Genomic DNA, 16969 nt, shown 5'->3' with positions numbered 1-16969 from the left:
TCCTGAGTTTAGGCCTGTGAAAAAATACGGCCAATGTCTTGTGAGCTATCTTGTACAAAAACGGCCCATGTCTTGTTGATTATGATATGACGTAATCCTCAAGAACCATGAGTTCGTAATCGTCAAGAATCACAAAACTCATGTTATAAACTTATAATATATAGATTATTTTCCAAATACATGGCAAGTATGACTGTTTAAGCTTCATTTTTTTAATATGCTTACACTTTCATGACATCTTTTATTATGATATATTAATATGTTTATATATTTTTATAATATGTTCATTTTGCCGCGTTTATTTAGCATGCGAAACAAATAAAATTAAAATTTCTGTTAAAATACAAACAGTATAATAATTTCATAATCCAATAGATATACACAAAATATGTGGAGATTTTAAAGGATAGCCTTCCTAGAAAACTTTTTAATACCACAAGATATTATTACCCTCTCAAACAAAATATAATTTTATGCCTTTGGGAGCTAAATGTTACACAATAAATAAGTGACTTGGTGCAACGTAACATATTATTTCAAACACATGCTTAAGTTTGTGGATTACGTGTCTTACCTTACGCTTACCCTATCAAAAACCCTTCAAATCTTTGATTTCCTCTTTCCGTAATCCAAATCTTATCTCTCTAATTCACATAAACCCCCTCTCGTTTTCTAACCCCAAATCCCTTTCCTTCTCTCTATACCTTATCATCATCTCTCGTCATCCCCAAAACTCGAATCTCTTGATCGTGTTTTGTGGGTTTGTTCGTATGATTCATCTCTGTCTTCGTGTCTGAATCTCAATGTTGTTCCGTTATTAAGCCCTATTGACAAAACCGTAGAGAGTTTGTGTTTTTGTGTGTGTGTGTCTTCGTTTATCTTCCCTTGAGTTTTGATTTCAATTAGAGAAACCATGATGCCTTGTTGCTTTTGTTTTGCACCCGGTCGGAAAAAGAACCTCACAAACAAGTCTGATAATAAATCCAAACTTGACAAGTCTGATAAGATGATACCCAAACTTGACAAGTCATCCTCGTCGTCATCTTCTGGTTCCTCTCTAATCACTTCCTCTCATAAAATCTTTGTCTTTTATTAATTAATCTTGAGATTAGTGAATCTTTAACACCATTGATTAGATTAAGTAATTGATGATAGAGAGTTTTAATGGATTATATATGTAAGATTTGTTTATGTTGGGTAATCAATGTCTCTTTAATGCACTTGATCCAATCACATGTGATAATAGAGTCTCGTTCTCATTGTGTTGTTTTGTTCCTTTGTTGTCACACCAGAAAGAGCTTTAGAAACCGTGAGAGATGCTGCTGAATACAGATGTCGGATTTTCTCATTTCAAGAACTCGCCACAGCGACGAAAAACTTCAGGGATACCTCTATGATTGGAAGAGGTGGATTCGGACCTGTGTATCAAGGAAGGCTAGACACTGGAGAGGTAACTAAAAAATCTATAACCTTTGTGTGGTTTGCTCTTGTCATTGTAGAAACTGTGAAATCTCTAAAACTGTATGTTCTTTGTTGTTGTTGTTGTTGGTCTTAATTAAAGAAAGTAGCTGTTAAAATGCTTGACAATTCTGGTCCTCAAGGAGACAAAGAGTTTCTTGTGGAAGTCCTAATGCTATCGTACTTGCACCACGAAAACCTCGTGCACTTGTTTGGTTATTGTGCTGAAGGCGACCAGAGGCTCCTTGTCTATGAATATATGCCTCTTGGATCTGTAGAAGATCACATCCATGGTACAAAAAAACACAAAATCTTAAAAAAAATAAAGTCAATAAGAAGTTTATAAGTGTTTACGTATATCTCAAAACCTGTTATTTTGTTTGTTGTTGTTGTTATGTGTGTGTTTTGTCAGATCTCAAAGATGATCAAGAGGGTTTAGACTGGATCACGAGGATAAAGATAGCTAGAGGAGCGGCTAAAGGGCTAGCGTATCTTCACAATGAAGCAGAAAATCCTGTGATATACAGAGATTTGAAAGCTTCCAACATATTGCTAGACGATGAGTACAACGCAAAGCTCTCTGATTTTGGTCTTGCTAAGTTTGGTCCGAGTAAAGATATGTCTCATGTCTCTACTAGAGTTATGGGAACTCATGGTTATTGTGCACCAGAGTATGCCTACAGCGGGAAGTTGACTGCGAAATCTGATATCTATAGCTTTGGAGTTGTGCTGTTGGAACTTATCTCTGGACGCAAAGCTCTCATGGACTCATGCGACTGCACTGATACGTCGAGTCGCTATCTTGTGCATTGGGTAACGCTCTGAGTCTTTAAAGAAATGATTAGGTTTTATTTATGACTATTTATTTAGTACTTTTGCTTCTTTTAGACTATAACCATATAAGAATGTTTTGACTATGATGACCTTAATATTCTGATTTTGATAACGACCTTGTAAGTGTTTCTTGTTTTTTTTTTTTTTAACAGGCACGAACGTTGTCAAGGGCTAATCATATGGATCAGATTGTAGATCCAAAGTTATCAAGAAAAGGCGGTTTCTCGAAAAAACTGATGGAAAGAACTCTTCAAATGGCCTTAAAGTGTCTACATGAAGATGCAAACGCTAGACCAGTGATCACCGAAGTAGTGACTAGTCTAGATTACATCATTGAGTACTCGTTGAGGGGAAGGATACATAGGCGTGGAGGAAGAGTCGATACTAATAGGGCGGGGACATCGACTGAGATGGATGTTATTGAAGAAGAAAGTGACATTCTTGAGAGGAAGAGAGTCTTGGAAGAGGCTTTATCTTGGGCTGATAAGTGTAGGCGAGGCTCTCAGCCAACAGCAACGCCGAGTCCTAATTTAAAGAGTTGAAGATGAAGAAAGTTGTTTTTATTTGCTTAGTGTTACTCTTTCTTTTTCGAAACTTAAAATTGACTGAAATTTCTAGTCCTCTATTTATTCATGACAATTGAATTGATTTTGGTTTTAATAACTTTAGCTTATTTAATTCGGTAGCAGATTTTTTTGTTTTTTTTTTTTTTAATGTTCTACGCATGGAGAAGAAATGTGTCGTCATGGAAGGGTGTAATATGTGGTGAATCTAAAAGGGTCCGGCAGAATTGTCGGTAGTAGAATCGTCATTATAACAGTTCTCATAATTTGCAATAAATAATAAATTAAGAGTTAAAAGAAAAAAAAAAGATTCTGGACCGAAGCCCATACTTCCCCTCAACCCCGAAACTATAGCATGTTATATGATTTCGTCCCAAGCGCTACTCGAACCGGCGACCTTTAAGTTTTTGCCAGAAATCTATATTATAAAAGAGCTATACTAATCGGTTTTAGAAACAAATTTCAATTTGGTTTTTTAAGTAATTCATTTAAATAGACATGTTGTTGTTAGGTCCACTTGTGGTAAAATTCAGAATTTTAAGGCTTAAAGAATATTGTAATGTTTGTTGTTACATAAGAAGGTTGAGTCCATCATAACCCATCCCTATATTGCATGATATATGTTGCCTGTCATCATTTTCTTCTTTCCAGCTTTTTCCCTCGAGATTTAAAAAGATAACATTATTATTTTCTTACTTCATAATCACTTTCTTTTTCTAATCCAAAAAGAGAAAATCACTATTATATGTTTAAGTAAATTATTTTTGAGTCAAAATATCAAACTGAAACCAAATCTGAAAAAACCAAACTTAATTCCTAACTAATAAAATATCGGATCAAATTCTAAAATTTTATATCCCAGAAGTCGAAATATAATTCAAACTAAGAATTGAACATATATATGAAATACTACTATACCTAAAATATATTAACTATATTTTATAATCTAGTTATCTAAAATTACAATTAAATTCAGATGAAAAAACTAAAATTATTATTAATCAATTTATATGTTGTGTTTGCCAAAATCAAACTATATTTTATGCGAATTTAACTATTTATTAGATTTGTCTGAAATTTTAATATACTTGGAACTAAACCAAACACAAATCAAAATTTTTTAAGAAACCTCAAACAGTGAAAAAAAATTTCCACCCAAAAAGGCATACCCAAACAGATTATGTCCATAACCAAACCACATACCACAAATCTAATCCACGCCTAATCACAATTATATTTGCCTAATCAAATTCTTATTTTTAAAAATTATTATAACGAAATGACGAAAGAGACATAGTTCACTTATCATTTTGACTGCGTTTTACTAAGTGAGGAACCAATGAAATAATAACACGTCAGCTTCTGTTACTTTTTATTCATCCCGCTGTCAAAATAAGAAAGATAGAAATTAAAAATAAAACGACGGTCACAGTTTCTTTATTAGTTATAAATTTTTTTTGTGAGGAAAAAAATGGGTGAAGGAACCCACCATTGATATTGGGGGAAGAAGACGAGTAGGCAAAAAAAAAAAAAAACCCTTCTTTTTCGCTGGCTTACTCGTGCCCTTGTCGGCTTACTTCGCCGGAAATCTGAGTTATCCTTTCGCCGGAGACTTAGTCTTCTTCTTCTCTCCTTCTTCCCTTTTTGGGGTTTTCTTACTTACTGGTTTTATAAAGCTTAGCTCTTGGTGACGCCGTCGTGGAGAGAAAGAGAGATTGAAGTAGTATAAATTGAGGTTGAGAGATGTATGTAGTGCCTCCGCCTCAGCGATCTGATTCTGGATCGAATGGTGATTTAAGGGTTTACCAAACTTGGAAAGGCAGCAATGTGAGTTTTTTTTTTTTTTTTAGTTGGGTTTTTTCATATTCTTAAGCATCTTCTGGTTTTGTTCTTCTCGAGGGAGTCTATTTCGTGGGAAAGTTTTTGTTTTGTTAATGGGGGTCTGATTAGCTATGTCCCAATTTCAAACCTAGTTCATATTGGAACTTGGTTTGTGTAGAAAACTTTGGAGAATCTAGCTAGTGCCTTTTAGATAATCCTAGATTTTGATGTCGTTTTCATTGGTTTCCTCTTGGTGGGCATAAGCTGTAGAAGCTTTTTGAGGTGGAATGGTTTTACAAGGCTTAATTACTTTATCTATATATAGCTCTCAATGATGGATTGAGTTACTTTGCTTTGAGATTATATAGTTGACGCTTGTTTATAAGGAGGTTTTGAATACCCTGCCCTTTGAGTGTGTTCATCTGTCAGTGGAGTAATGTTTTTTTTAGATGATTCTTGTTATTGAGAAATGCTTAATTCCTGTAGTTTCTCTACTGGAGTGTTAAAGTTTCTTCCTTCAGTTTGGATTAACGTTTCCTTTGTTGCAGATATTCTTTCTTCAGGGAAGGTTTGTATTTGGGCCAGATGTAAGATCACTGGCGCTGACCATTTGTCTCATTGCTGTACCTGTTACAATTTTCTGCATCTTTGTCGCAAGGAAGCTAATTAATGACTTCTCCGATAGCTGGGGAGTATCAATAGTAGCTGTCGCCGTTGTGTTCACCATTTATGTAAGTATACTCTTTCTCGCATTGCAGATGGTCTCTATAGCTGATGCTTTCATTTTGTATCCACCAAGTTTTTGATTTCCCATATGATTCCGTTTCTTTCCTCAGGATTTAATTCTTCTGCTGCTTACATCCGGAAGAGATCCAGGTATTATCCCAAGAAATGCTCATCCTCCAGAGCCTGAAGCTCTTGATGGTAACATGGATGCAGGGGCTGGCCAGACTCCGCAGCTGCGACTGCCTCGCATTAAGGAAGTACAGCTTAATGGAGTCACATTTAAGGTCAAGTACTGTGACACTTGCATGCTCTATAGGCCACCTCGATGCTCTCATTGCTCTATTTGCAACAACTGTGTAGAAAGGTTTGACCATCACTGCCCTTGGGTTGGCCAATGTATTGGGATGGTAAGTCACAATTCAACTGAAACTGTCTTTAAACTATCCACGTTAACCATCATCTCATATTCTGATGGTTGTTGCAGAGGAACTATCGATTCTTCTTCATGTTTGTCTTCTCAACGACACTTCTCTGTATATATGTGTTTGCCTTCTGCTGGGTCTATATAAGAAAGATTACGGATTCAGAGCATACAACCACTTGGAAGGCAATGCTTAAAACTCCTGCCTCCATTGTTCTGATAATATACACATTCATATCAATGTGGTTTGTTGGTGGCTTAACAGTGTTCCATCTATATCTCATCAGCACGAACCAGGTATGTTGCTACCAATCCAATCATGATTCCTCTATTTTAAAAACTCGGAATCACTGTAACAGTTGATTTTCCTTTGTTTAATGCAGACTACATATGAGAATTTCCGTTACAGATATGATCGGCGAAACAACCCACATAACAAGGGAGTGGTTAATAACTTTAAAGAAACGTTTTGTTCCACAATCCCTCCTTCAAAGAATGACTTCAGAGCTATGGTCCAGCGTGAACCTCCGCTGCCTCCTAGATCCGTAGCTGGCGGTTTTATGAGTCCAAACATGGGTAAAGCCAATGATGACATTGAAATGGGAAGGAAGGCTGTTTGGGCAGACATGGGTCCAGCAATGTCAGATCATGGTGACGGTAAACATGGCAACAATGAGCGGTTACATGTTAAGGACGGTGAGTTAGGCGAGCTATCTCCAGACATTAGGACAACAGTTGATGAACAGAGTGATAGGCCGGGTATGCACCCAAGACGCTCGAGTTGGGGAAGGAAAAGCGGAAGCTGGGACATGTCACCAGAAGTTATGGCCTTAGCAGCCAGAGTAGGAGAACAAAACCAGAACGGCGGAGGAAGCAGCAGCGGAGGTGGTTTAGTAACTGAGAACCGGCCTACATAAATGAATACACGGTTTATAACGGAAGGAAGAAAGAACAGAGCCAAAGTTCGGTATGGTGATTACAGGTTTAGAGAAAATCTGAGGGGAGTTACTTTTTCTTTGCTTTTTCAAATGTGTTTTTTGGATTATTCAGCTTAAAACCAGTCTTGTGGTTTGTGGTTTGGGGAGGGTAAGAACTTGCTAATGTTCTTAATTTGGAAAGTGTTTTGTGTGGGGTTAGGTTGGCTTTGTTGTGGTAAGCAAAGGTTGAATTGGTGTGTTGTTTGTATGAGTGAGCTTCTTCTGGATTTGTTTTTTTCTACTTTTCTGTTAGCCATGTTAATACATTTAACCAGAGATCTATGTTTTAAGGTAGAAGAGAAAAAATGTTATATAGAAACAAAAAAAAAATTCTCTGTTATTATCAAGAAGCTGAAACTGAATTATTAGGACATGTGGACCAAAAGACAGAACACACAGAGACATAATATTATATAACAATGGACCATAGTTCAATTGAAATGTCACTGTTATCATTTAGTAGCCTCTGCTCCTCTTTATTAGGAACCTTACTTGTGATAGAACCACCATGTGAGAGAGCTCTAAAACCTCTGAAACTATTATTTTCAACTTTACCTCTCAGTTCTCTAAATTCACTTTCAACATCAGAGAGCCCTAATTTTTTTTTCATTTAGACACTCATTACACCAAAAGCCTTCAATGGCAACTTAACCGAGTGAGTTTCTTGTATTTTTGCTATCTCTCTCTCTCTCTCTCTCTCTCTCTCTCTCTCCCTTGAACACTGTGGAGGCTTAAGGGTCCATCACATGATAGAGACAAACTCTTCTGTTTATATAAGAGACAGCAACTCTTAAATACCAATTTATGCAGGTGGGTTTCCTTTGTCTTCTCTTTAAACCCTTGTTAGCTGATAGAGTTGGGGTTTCAAACTCTACTGCTCTTTAACTCTTTTTCTCAATCTCTCTGCTTTTTTTTTTGAAAGGTCTCAAAAAGATGTATAAGAATCAGTTGCAAGAGCTAGCACAGAGAAGTTGTTTCAATCTCCCATCATATACATGCACAAGAGAAGGACCGGATCATGCTCCAAGATTCAAAGCTAGTGTAAACTTCAATGGTGAGATATTTGAAAGCCCGACTTATTGTTCCACTCTCAGACAAGCTGAGCATTCAGCTGCTGAAGTTGCTCTTTGTGCTCTCTCTTCCAAGGGTCCTTCAAAATCTCTAACTGCTAAGGTTCTAGTAAGTCTTTAGTTCCCTCCCTTAAAGCATGCAAAGTTTTTTCTCATGTTTCCAAAGTGCTCATGATGTTTGGTTGTTTCTCCAAGGATGAGACTGGGATCTACAAGAATCTGCTTCAGGAGACAGCACATAGAGCTGGTCTTGATCTACCGGTTTACACAAGTGTGAGATCAGGACCTGGTCACATCCCAACATTCTCTTGCACTGTGGAGCTTGCTGGAATGAGTTTTAAGGGAGAATCAGCAAAGACTAAGAAGCAAGCTGAGAAGAATGCAGCCATTTCAGCTTGGTTCTCCTTGAGAAAAAGTACCCAAAACAAAACCTCAAAACTCCAATTATTTTTACTCAATCTTAGTTGTTATGTCTCTCATTTTACATATTCACACACAGTGCCAAGCTTGGACCCGCTGAGAGGTGAAGAGAAGGAACAAGAGGTAGTTGCAAGAGTCCTCTCAAGATTTAGACCCAAAGAAGTGAAAAGAAGAGAACCAAACCAGTCAAGAAGAAGAACAGTCATCAGAACAATTCGTCAAAACACAACAACAACAACAACCACAAGAGACTTGTTGTGTGAGAAACTCGGATCGATCAATCTGTATACCAATAAAGCTTCATCTTCATCACCATCACCATCACTACCACTACCACCGAGATTCTGGCCTTCAAGAACAAATCTCCCACAACAAGAATCCAAAGTCAAATCATTGCTAGAGAAGTGTCAAGAATACGCAGAGAGGAAACAGAGCCCAGATTATCCCATCCCTAAGACAGAGATGATAATCAAATCGTCTCCTTTATCATCATCACTGGAGAAATCCTACTACAGTAAGCTTTTGCCGTTTTCAATTTCTGGGTTAAACAATCAGAAACTAGCTCCAGCTGTTCACATCAGATCAGTGATCCCAGTTTGTTCAGCTCCCCCACCAAAACCCAAACCTAACCCTATAAACCCATCATCACCATCCACCACAAGGGAGCTGGGAATCAAAAGCCAAGAGAAGACTCTGAGATGCAAGAATATCGAATTAGGATTAGAATCAAAATCTCGATCGAACCCATGATTGAAAGGTCGTGTCTTTAGATAAACCCAAGATTGAAAGGTCGTACCTTTAGATAAACCCATGATTAAAGGTCGTGCCTTTAGATAAACCCAAGTTAAGGATTTGGCAATAGATTAGTGAAAAGGGTAAAAGACAGTCATGGGTTTCTGTTTCTGTATGTTCGTCGTGTAAACTTGACTTTTTTTGGAGTTTGTTTTTTGAAATTTTACGGCCTGACATGAAATCAATGTTCTGAATTGCACGTAGAACAAAAAAAAAAGAAATGAGAGAGAGGGTCAGAGAGAGAGAGAGGGAGCAATAAATGAAAGGAAGAGAGTGGGGAAGAAGGTGAATTAATGGCGTTTGTTTTTCGCCATTAATGCGCCGATTGCTCTGCTTCTCCTTCTTCCTCATTCATTGATTTGGCTCTCTTCTTTTTTTTTTTTTTTTTTTAACATATTGTGTTCTTGTCGTTTTTAAAATAAAACTATCGGTTATGTCAAAATATAAAAGCAAGAAAATCAAAAAATTATGTTGTTGTTGTATTTTAGTTTAACACAAAACCAATTTTTGTAACTAAAGAAGATACTACAACACCATGGCCTAGCCAATTTAACTGAAGACTAATCAGTAATTTTTCTCTGTATCAACTGACTTAGTCATTTTATCATCATGTGTAACACTACACCAACCAACTAGTGATTCTTCTTTCACTTCATAAGTTTCTGATTATTAACATCAAAAGTTTAAAACTATAAAGTATAAACTGAAACTTTTAATTTTAAAAATATGCATTAAAGATCTTAAAAGACATTTAAACCGAAGAGAAGTATAAGTGATGATATCAACTTTTCTTCATCTAGCTTAAGGGTTTTTCTTAAAGAGGTTTTATGGTTTTTTTCTAAGATTTTCTTCCCCAACATTTTTCTATCTTGGAATGGTTTTGGGATTAGCGGGGTTTGCTATGAAAAGATATGGAATAAATAAGGGTTAATTGCGTGTGCACACACTTTCAAAAGTTTAATTACACGATGACACACTTAGGGGGGGTTATTGGGAGGATGATTTTAAAAGAGTTTATGGATTTCTAAAGTTTAGAGATTTTAAGATTCTCAAAAAATTTTGTGGATTCTAAAATAATGTTTACCCAGATTTCTAGAGTTTAATAGATTCTTCATATGATAGATTCTATAAATACTTGTGAGAATTGCAGTATTTTGAAAGTTGTTTTTAATGACTAAATATGTAAGGAATCATTAAACCAATAACACTAGAATTTGATAGAATTGGAAAATCAATAAATACTCAACTTTTTGAATAACAAAGGATTTTAAATAGAATTACAAAATACATACACCAATAACAAGAGATTTTATTAGGAATCTAAGAATCTATAAACCAATAACAATGGAATCTTAAACTCTAAAAATCTTTAAAAATCATTCTCCCAATAACTCCCCCTTATAAACTCATGGTGCACTTTGGAAAAGTTTATTTACTCTTTCACCCTCACTTTGACAACATATTAACTCATTTGCCATCCTAACTAAAATGTCACACAACTAAACACTTACGTTCTTTTTCTCTTCATTTTCTTACTCCTCCTCCTTTTCGATTCTTTCCCTTTCTTCCTCTTTCCCTTTCTTCCTCTCTTTCTCTTTCTCATTTTTTATCCTTTTTTATAATCATTTTATCTTGTTATTGTAACAATATTTTATATTTATTTTTGTACAATACTCAAACTTTCTATTTTTCTTATATTTGAAGATGCATTTTACTATATATTTGGATGAATTATATTACATATATTATCCATTTTTAGTTGACCATTTATTCGCTGATAATTGGATGGTCAAATGTAATATCATTTCTGGATACATACTTGTGTTTTGATATTTTAACAACATGTGGTTACTTTTTACATGTTTTAGTATAAATGAGTGCATATGTACATGAGAACATTCCAATAAAAATGAGTGTAAATGAGTGTGTCTCTGTACATGTGAACATATGGACAATAATCATCTATCCAACGTCGAAGATGAGAGTATTAAGAATGATTGGAAGCATTTTTTGGACAGAATAGGTCATCGGTATCCAAAAAACCTCATCCACATGATCATTTTTTGGACAGAATAGGTCATCGTATGAATTATATTATGTATATTATCCATTTGAGGTTGACTATTTGGTCGCTGATAATTGGATGGTCAATTGTAATATCGTTTCTGGATATACATACTTGTGTTTGGACATTTTAACAACATGTGATTACTTTTTATATGTTTTAGTATAAATGAGTGCATATGTACATAAAAACATTTAAATAAAAATGAGTGTAAATGAGTGTGTCTCTGTACATGTGAACATATGGACAATAATCGTCTATCCAATGTTGAAGATGAGAGTATTAAGAATTATTGGAAGCATTTTTTGGACAGAATAGGTCATTGGTATCCACAAACCCTCATCCACATGATCACAAAGAGCATCGTCACTACCGATTTAAATCTGTAAAAACGAAAAACAAAAAATAAAAAAAACTCAGAAGCACTTACCTAGATCTGTCATCCAAAGTGATTGAGAAATTAGTATATACAAGTTTAACATAAACGAGAAAACTCAGAAGCACTTACTCTATTCAAGTTTAACATAAAAGAGAAGACACTTACCGTGATTTTGTATTCTCTATATGTTGGAGAAGACGAAACAGCTATAAACCACTACGTTTTATGGGTTTATTATATTCTTGGTTAATTAAATTATATAATTAATAGTAACTAAAACATAAACGAAGTTACGCATCAAACGGACGACGACGTCGACAATTAGAAATAGACGAGACACAGTTTTACTTTATTAGGACAGTTTGTGTCTTTTTTTGGCACAAACAGTGCAAAAAGTACACAATAATTGGAAAGTGTGTCTTTCGTAACTTCTCCCCCTTAAAGTGTGTTAGGTGGTAAATCACCCAATAAATAACCTACTTGACTAAAAAGGGTTTTTTTGGTTCACTAATTTTAGCTTAAGAGATAAGAATCTCCTATTAAATTGGTGGTTCTTTTGTTTTGTTTGGTTAATTACAAAGAAAAATAAAAAATGTTTTGATGACTTTCTTGTTTCTTTAGTGTCAATGGACACAACGTTATCTTCCTCTGACTAAACTTTTTCTCTGGTTAACTATTTTTTCTTTTGTTGCCTTTACCTTTGCTCTCCGGTTCTTTCCTACAAAAATGGGTTGTGGTGTTTCAAGGCCGGAGACAGATGAAGGAGGAGGAGAAGAAGCTGAGGATTTAAAGATTATGACTCCGCGAAGATCTATCGGTAAAGATAGCGAAACTGCTGATAGATTCATATCGAATGATAAAGAACTTCTTGACGACATATCAACACATAGTAAAAATTCCAAAACCAATGGTGAAAATACGATTAAAGAGGAGGAAAATGAATGTAAAGATGAAGAAGAGAAAGGAAACGAGCTACAAAATTCGCCTGAACCTCCAAGTTTTCGAATTTATTGCGTTTTCCCTAGAGATTCTAACGACGATGACAGTTAAGTTCGTTTTGTGTCTTAATGTTTCTTATATATAGTTTTTGGTAGTAAAGGGACTAAACTCTTAACTACATTTGATTGATCATACTAATTGTCATATATGTAGAAGACGTCGTTGATGACTTGCAACAAAACAAGTACATTTCGGACGAAAACAAGGTATATATATTATATAGTACACAAAATTTAAATGCTCGAAAAGTTGAGTTTGGTAAAACAATAAAAACTCAAGTAACATACTCGGATACAAACTTCATATGCATGTAACATTTTTTTCCTTTTTTGGCATGCATACTGTATTTGAATATGAACCCACAAATATATGTAACGCACTAATGCTTTTGGAATTAATGTTCTTGATTAAGGATCAGCAGAAAGGGAAGAAGAGGTCACAAGCAGCAGTAGGAAATAAAATAAGAAGAAGGTTTAACGATGTCAAAAAGCTTCTAATACCACCAAATGTACCTTCCTCCACATCTACTCGCGGTTGATTCAGTTGGTTTTTTTACATTTCTTCATATCATACAAATTGAGGTTAGAGTGAAACTGAACTATGGAAAAATTCAGATGACTATCATGATAGTGATCACAAGAAGCTTTGGATACTTCTCTCTCTTTTTACCATTCTTTCTGATTACTTCTTCCAAATGCGAACAAAATATAGTTACAATCAAAAACTCAAACACCAAGATTGTATAATTCCCAAACGCTAGATTGAAACTCAACATCTTTAAGCATATATATATCCATAGAAAATAAAAAGAGAATAAAAAGACCCTCCTAAACATATTATTGTTATATGTATCACTTGAATTGAAACTGACATGAATTTGTAGCCTTGACAACACTTTTCAAATCATTGACCACCACAAGCCTATCTTTAGAACGGATTTGTTGACGTGAAAAAGTAGCCCTCTTCAAATGATTTGTGTTACTTAAGATATATTTAGCCACTTCAACCTCAACTTGCCGTTCCCATCCGTAGCCTTCCCACATGAATGTCTCAAGATGAAGCAACAAGCATTCAGGAACATTCTTTGGTTCATTCCATTTTCCAGCAAGAAAATACTTCTGAGTCGACGGCTGAGGGAGAAACGTACAATGTGTGTTAGATCAGCAAAAACTAAAACCAAAGCTATAAATATTGCTGACATATATGAGTACACACTGCTTACAGCTTTGAGCTTGAGGAATTGCAAATTAGGAGAACAAACTAGCATGAGGGTAAGAAAATTCCACCATCCTTCCTTATTTATCCAGAGCTCCAAATAGACAAGCTGGTTGAAGATGTTACGTGTAAGAAACGTCATCTATATGCATGAGACAGTATTATTATATTTATATAGTTAGTACAGAAAGAATAAGTAATAGCAACTCAATCCAATTACGTACAAGACAAGATACAAATGTACCTCTAAGGGTGATAAAGCCAAGGAAAGACGTTTAACTGAAGTTAGAGATCCCATAAGCTTCTCGGAGACATTATAAATACGTGCCTCCACCAACTCAGGTAAGTTCTCAATCTTCAGACACGACTCAGGAGTTTTGAACCCGTCAAGTTTCAAGTATTTCAAAGAAGGAGCATTTATCACATAGCTGTTATGATCATATCCGTAATAGACATCATAAATTGATAGTCTCTGTAATGATGGCACTGCAATATTGAAAAAATTCACGCTATTACCTAGACTTCTATGCATTTCCAAATTTTCAAGATTAGGGCAGCCAGATAAAAGGTTAAGAAGGGATTTCTCGTCCATGAAGTCTATGTAGTGGATGTGCAGAGTTCTAAGGGATTTCATACACACTGTTGAAGGGACATCCATAGTAACCCGAGTCAAGAGTTTCAAAGTCTCTAGTGTTTCACATTTATACAAGCATTTAGGTAATGTGACATGCTCGTTGTCAGAGCAAACTTCGAGTACCAACTCACGCACATTGCGGGCTAATGCGATTCCAATCAAGATTCCAGTATCCATTGCATTATGACGTCCATCTAATTTAACATTGAGATGAAAACTCTGTAAACCCGGAGCCTTGTGAGATAGCAAACACCTGAAAACATTCCCGAATTCGCGTTCGATTCTGTGATCAAACTTGAGGTTACGCAGCATCTTCCAAAGAGACTGCCATTGTTTAGACAAAACACTCGTGGATATGGCAACTTTTGTATGAAGCAAAGACAATATCCGCAGAATCAGAGCTTCAGGTAACTCACTGATCCTGTCCTCAGTCACAACACCTCGGTTCTTTATACTCTCACCATCTCTTTTGCTGTCAAAATTCCAAGACGAACCAAGAACAAAAGATAGAGTTAGGGTTTTTAGCTTTAATTACAGTTACAAAGCCCTAAAACAGACAAAGAGACCAACCTTTGTTTCATCAGAGAATTATGTTAAATCCTTATCACACTTTACGCCCTCCAAACAATGCAGATAGTGAAGGTTGAATTCGGATGATGAGACTGCTGCGGCGTAGAGAACGAGCTAGGGTATATACCTAATGTCGTATGTCGATGTCACCATCATAAGTTAATTTAATTTTAATGACAAAATTACAAAACATTGTTTTCCATTACATATTTTTATTTTATTTAAAGAGAGGAATATTGGTTATTTGTATTTTTATATATATCCAAAACCGAACGGAACCCGAGTAAAACTTGAACCCAGCTACACGTTCAAACTCTCGCGGTGTAACCGTGTAAGAATTGATGATAGATCAAGTCCTAATAGCTCAATTGGTAAATATTTCTGGCAAAACTTTAGAAGTCGCCAGTTCAAGTCACGCTTGGGACGAAACCATATAACATGATCTGGTTTTGAACATGATGGGATGTATCGGTTTCGGCCCAAAACCTCTTTGATTATTCAAAGAAGAAAGAATTGATGATACGTGCCATTGTGCCAACAAAGGGAACCTTTGATTCCTATCAATCAATCTAGTAAGCTCCAATGTTACTTAAAAGTTAAAACCAACCAACGCGGTTTGTTTTTCGTAAACAGTTCCTCCATGTGACCAACCACATACATGGTATGATGATTGATGATTTTAATTCAATGATAAGAATTGAAGGCTGGCATGATGAATTTGAAACCCTGATCGACCACAGTTTCTAATTTCTTAAGACTCTCACAAAGACCCTCGTCCAAGTGAAGGAAACAAAGATTTGGAACATGTTTTTTGGTTGATTCCATTTCTTAAAGGCCACAAGGGGATTTACAAAATAAAGATTTTGGCAATTGCAAATGATATCATATAATAAAGGTGTTTAAGGGATTTAAAATGTTTTGAAAGGATTTACAAGACTTTTCAAAGGTTTACAAGAGTTTTTAAAAATTTTATATAGATTTCTTACAAAGTATATAAGAAAAATTTAACTTTCCCTTTATTGGTCCACTTCATATCTATTTTTTTTAACTAAACTTAAATTGTATTAATTAAAAGGTAACAAGAAAAAATCACAAATTTCATGTGAGGATTTAGCATATAGACTTCATACTTCTTAGTATTTGGTTTTGTTTTATAACACGACAAACATTTCCTATTTAAATTTATCTCCAATATAAATGACTTTCTACTTCTTTGAATTAACTTTGTGTTGTAACATATTTCCCAACTTTTACAATATTAAGTTAAGTTATGTATTAAAGTTGTCTGCTGAAAAAAAAAAGTATAAAAGTTTTCTCAAATTGTCTTAAAATTAGCCATTATGTTTATAACACAAAACGGAGCTAGTGACATGTAAAATTTTAAGCATTATAAAGCCAGAAATTCAATAAACATCATACATTCTTGTTTCATTCTTATTCGATTATTATTAATTTTAATTTTTAGGTCTAGAGATGACAAGAAGCTAAGCAAATCTCTCTAGCGGTGGGGATAAAATCAAGCAACCAACATTTAACAGTTTGTACCCCTTTCAAATGGCAACACCAACAGTCCATTTTATGATGTCTTTCTTTTCGACAGTCTGGTTCTGCTTTCCCAACATTCACTCCTCTCTCTATCCTGCCACCACCACCACCTACACCTCTATCTGGGTCTGGTTCTGCTTTCCCAACATTCAGACTCATCACTCCTCTCTCTATCCTTCCACCTACACGTTTATTCGAATAACACAATCACACGACTTTGACCATCGATCATTCGATTTATATGATTTATATATAAACTAACTTAATTATACTTACACTCATGTAAAGCCAATAGGGAGAACATAACAATGCAGATTAGAACTATTTGTGACGATTTCATGGTTTGGAATATTTCTCAAAGGATGATTCTTATTTGTTTTGTTTTACTCAGTTGTTGTATTTCTAAATACCAAGGACATATATATATATATATATATATATATATATATATATATATATAATTAATATAGTAATAGTAGA

General features: G+C 35.1%; 5 protein-coding genes and 1 long non-coding RNA gene across 6 annotated transcripts; 5 read left to right on the top strand and 1 right to left on the bottom strand.

The window, feature by feature from the left end:
• The first annotated feature begins 913 nt into the window (after positions 1–913).
• Positions 914–2283, top strand: LOC17884742 (serine/threonine-protein kinase CDG1). The gene is made up of 4 exons (XM_023782290.1): positions 914–1049; positions 1293–1450; positions 1562–1751; positions 1871–2283. Exons 1-4 carry the CDS (start codon positions 914–916, stop codon positions 2281–2283), a joined length of 897 nt encoding a protein of 298 aa, XP_023638058.1.
• Positions 2284–2451: 168 nt separating this feature from the next.
• On the top strand, positions 2452–2946 carry LOC111830655 (serine/threonine-protein kinase CDG1-like). Its single transcript, XM_023783166.1, has one exon. The coding sequence runs from the start codon at positions 2472–2474 to the stop codon at positions 2832–2834; it is 363 nt and encodes a 120-aa protein (XP_023638934.1). The 5' UTR covers positions 2452–2471; the 3' UTR covers positions 2835–2946.
• A 1381-nt stretch (positions 2947–4327) lies between these two features.
• LOC17885649 (probable protein S-acyltransferase 7) lies at positions 4328–7043 on the top strand. Its single transcript, XM_006291079.2, has 5 exons — positions 4328–4682; positions 5225–5407; positions 5513–5809; positions 5887–6120; positions 6207–7043. Exons 1-5 carry the CDS (start codon positions 4599–4601, stop codon positions 6738–6740), a joined length of 1332 nt encoding a protein of 443 aa, XP_006291141.1. The 5' UTR covers positions 4328–4598; the 3' UTR covers positions 6741–7043.
• Positions 7044–7179: 136 nt separating this feature from the next.
• LOC17885517 (double-stranded RNA-binding protein 3) lies at positions 7180–9248 on the top strand. Its single transcript, XM_023782156.1, has 4 exons — positions 7180–7610; positions 7723–7979; positions 8066–8285; positions 8370–9248. Exons 2-4 carry the CDS (start codon positions 7734–7736, stop codon positions 9038–9040), a joined length of 1137 nt encoding a protein of 378 aa, XP_023637924.1. The 5' UTR covers positions 7180–7610; positions 7723–7733; the 3' UTR covers positions 9041–9248.
• A 3106-nt stretch (positions 9249–12354) lies between these two features.
• On the top strand, positions 12355–13028 carry LOC17885065. Its single transcript, XR_002834095.1, has 3 exons — positions 12355–12571; positions 12679–12731; positions 12938–13028. It is a non-coding gene; the product is annotated as an uncharacterized LOC17885065 (long non-coding RNA).
• Positions 13029–13376: 348 nt separating this feature from the next.
• Positions 13377–14989, bottom strand: LOC17885960 (putative FBD-associated F-box protein At1g55030). Its single transcript, XM_023783436.1, has 4 exons — positions 14945–14989; positions 13985–14846; positions 13748–13882; positions 13377–13655 (listed from the first exon to the last, which is right to left on the bottom strand). The coding sequence occupies exons 1-4, from the start codon at positions 14953–14955 to the stop codon at positions 13377–13379; spliced, it is 1287 nt and encodes a 428-aa protein (XP_023639204.1). The 5' UTR covers positions 14956–14989.
• Positions 14990–16969: the final 1980 nt, after the last annotated feature.

This window comes from Capsella rubella, unplaced genomic scaffold, assembly GCF_000375325.1.
Source record: "Capsella rubella cultivar Monte Gargano unplaced genomic scaffold, Caprub1_0 scaffold_5, whole genome shotgun sequence".
Taxonomy (NCBI): Eukaryota; Viridiplantae; Streptophyta; class Magnoliopsida; order Brassicales; family Brassicaceae; genus Capsella; species Capsella rubella.
Note: the sequence above shows the minus strand (reverse complement) of the source record. Positions and strands in the feature narration are given on the sequence as shown.

Bases quoted from the DNA above. Each gene is read 5' to 3' on its own strand.
- LOC17884742 (XM_023782290.1), top strand. From the start codon at position 914: ATGATGCCTTGTTGCTTTTGTTTTGCACCCGGTCGGAAAAAGAACCTC. The intron at 1,050-1,292 runs GTTCCTCTCTAA...TTGTCACACCAG, and splicing joins ATCCTCGTCGTCATCTTCTG to AAAGAGCTTTAGAAACCGTG. The intron at 1,451-1,561 runs GTAACTAAAAAA...TCTTAATTAAAG, and splicing joins GAAGGCTAGACACTGGAGAG to AAAGTAGCTGTTAAAATGCT.
- LOC111830655 (XM_023783166.1), top strand. From the start codon at position 2,472: ATGGATCAGATTGTAGATCCAAAGTTATCAAGAAAAGGCGGTTTCTCG.
- LOC17885649 (XM_006291079.2), top strand. From the start codon at position 4,599: ATGTATGTAGTGCCTCCGCCTCAGCGATCTGATTCTGGATCGAATGGT. The intron at 5,810-5,886 runs GTAAGTCACAAT...TGGTTGTTGCAG, and splicing joins TTGGCCAATGTATTGGGATG to AGGAACTATCGATTCTTCTT. The intron at 6,121-6,206 runs GTATGTTGCTAC...TGTTTAATGCAG, and splicing joins ATCTCATCAGCACGAACCAG to ACTACATATGAGAATTTCCG.
- LOC17885517 (XM_023782156.1), top strand. From the start codon at position 7,734: ATGTATAAGAATCAGTTGCAAGAGCTAGCACAGAGAAGTTGTTTCAAT. The intron at 7,980-8,065 runs GTAAGTCTTTAG...TGTTTCTCCAAG, and splicing joins CTCTAACTGCTAAGGTTCTA to GATGAGACTGGGATCTACAA. The intron at 8,286-8,369 runs GTACCCAAAACA...ATTCACACACAG, and splicing joins TTGGTTCTCCTTGAGAAAAA to TGCCAAGCTTGGACCCGCTG.
- LOC17885960 (XM_023783436.1), bottom strand. The intron at 13,883-13,984 runs GTACATTTGTAT...TCATGCATATAG, and splicing joins TGGCTTTATCACCCTTAGAG to ATGACGTTTCTTACACGTAA. The intron at 13,656-13,747 runs GTAAGCAGTGTG...TTTCTCCCTCAG, and splicing joins AATTCCTCAAGCTCAAAGCT to CCGTCGACTCAGAAGTATTT.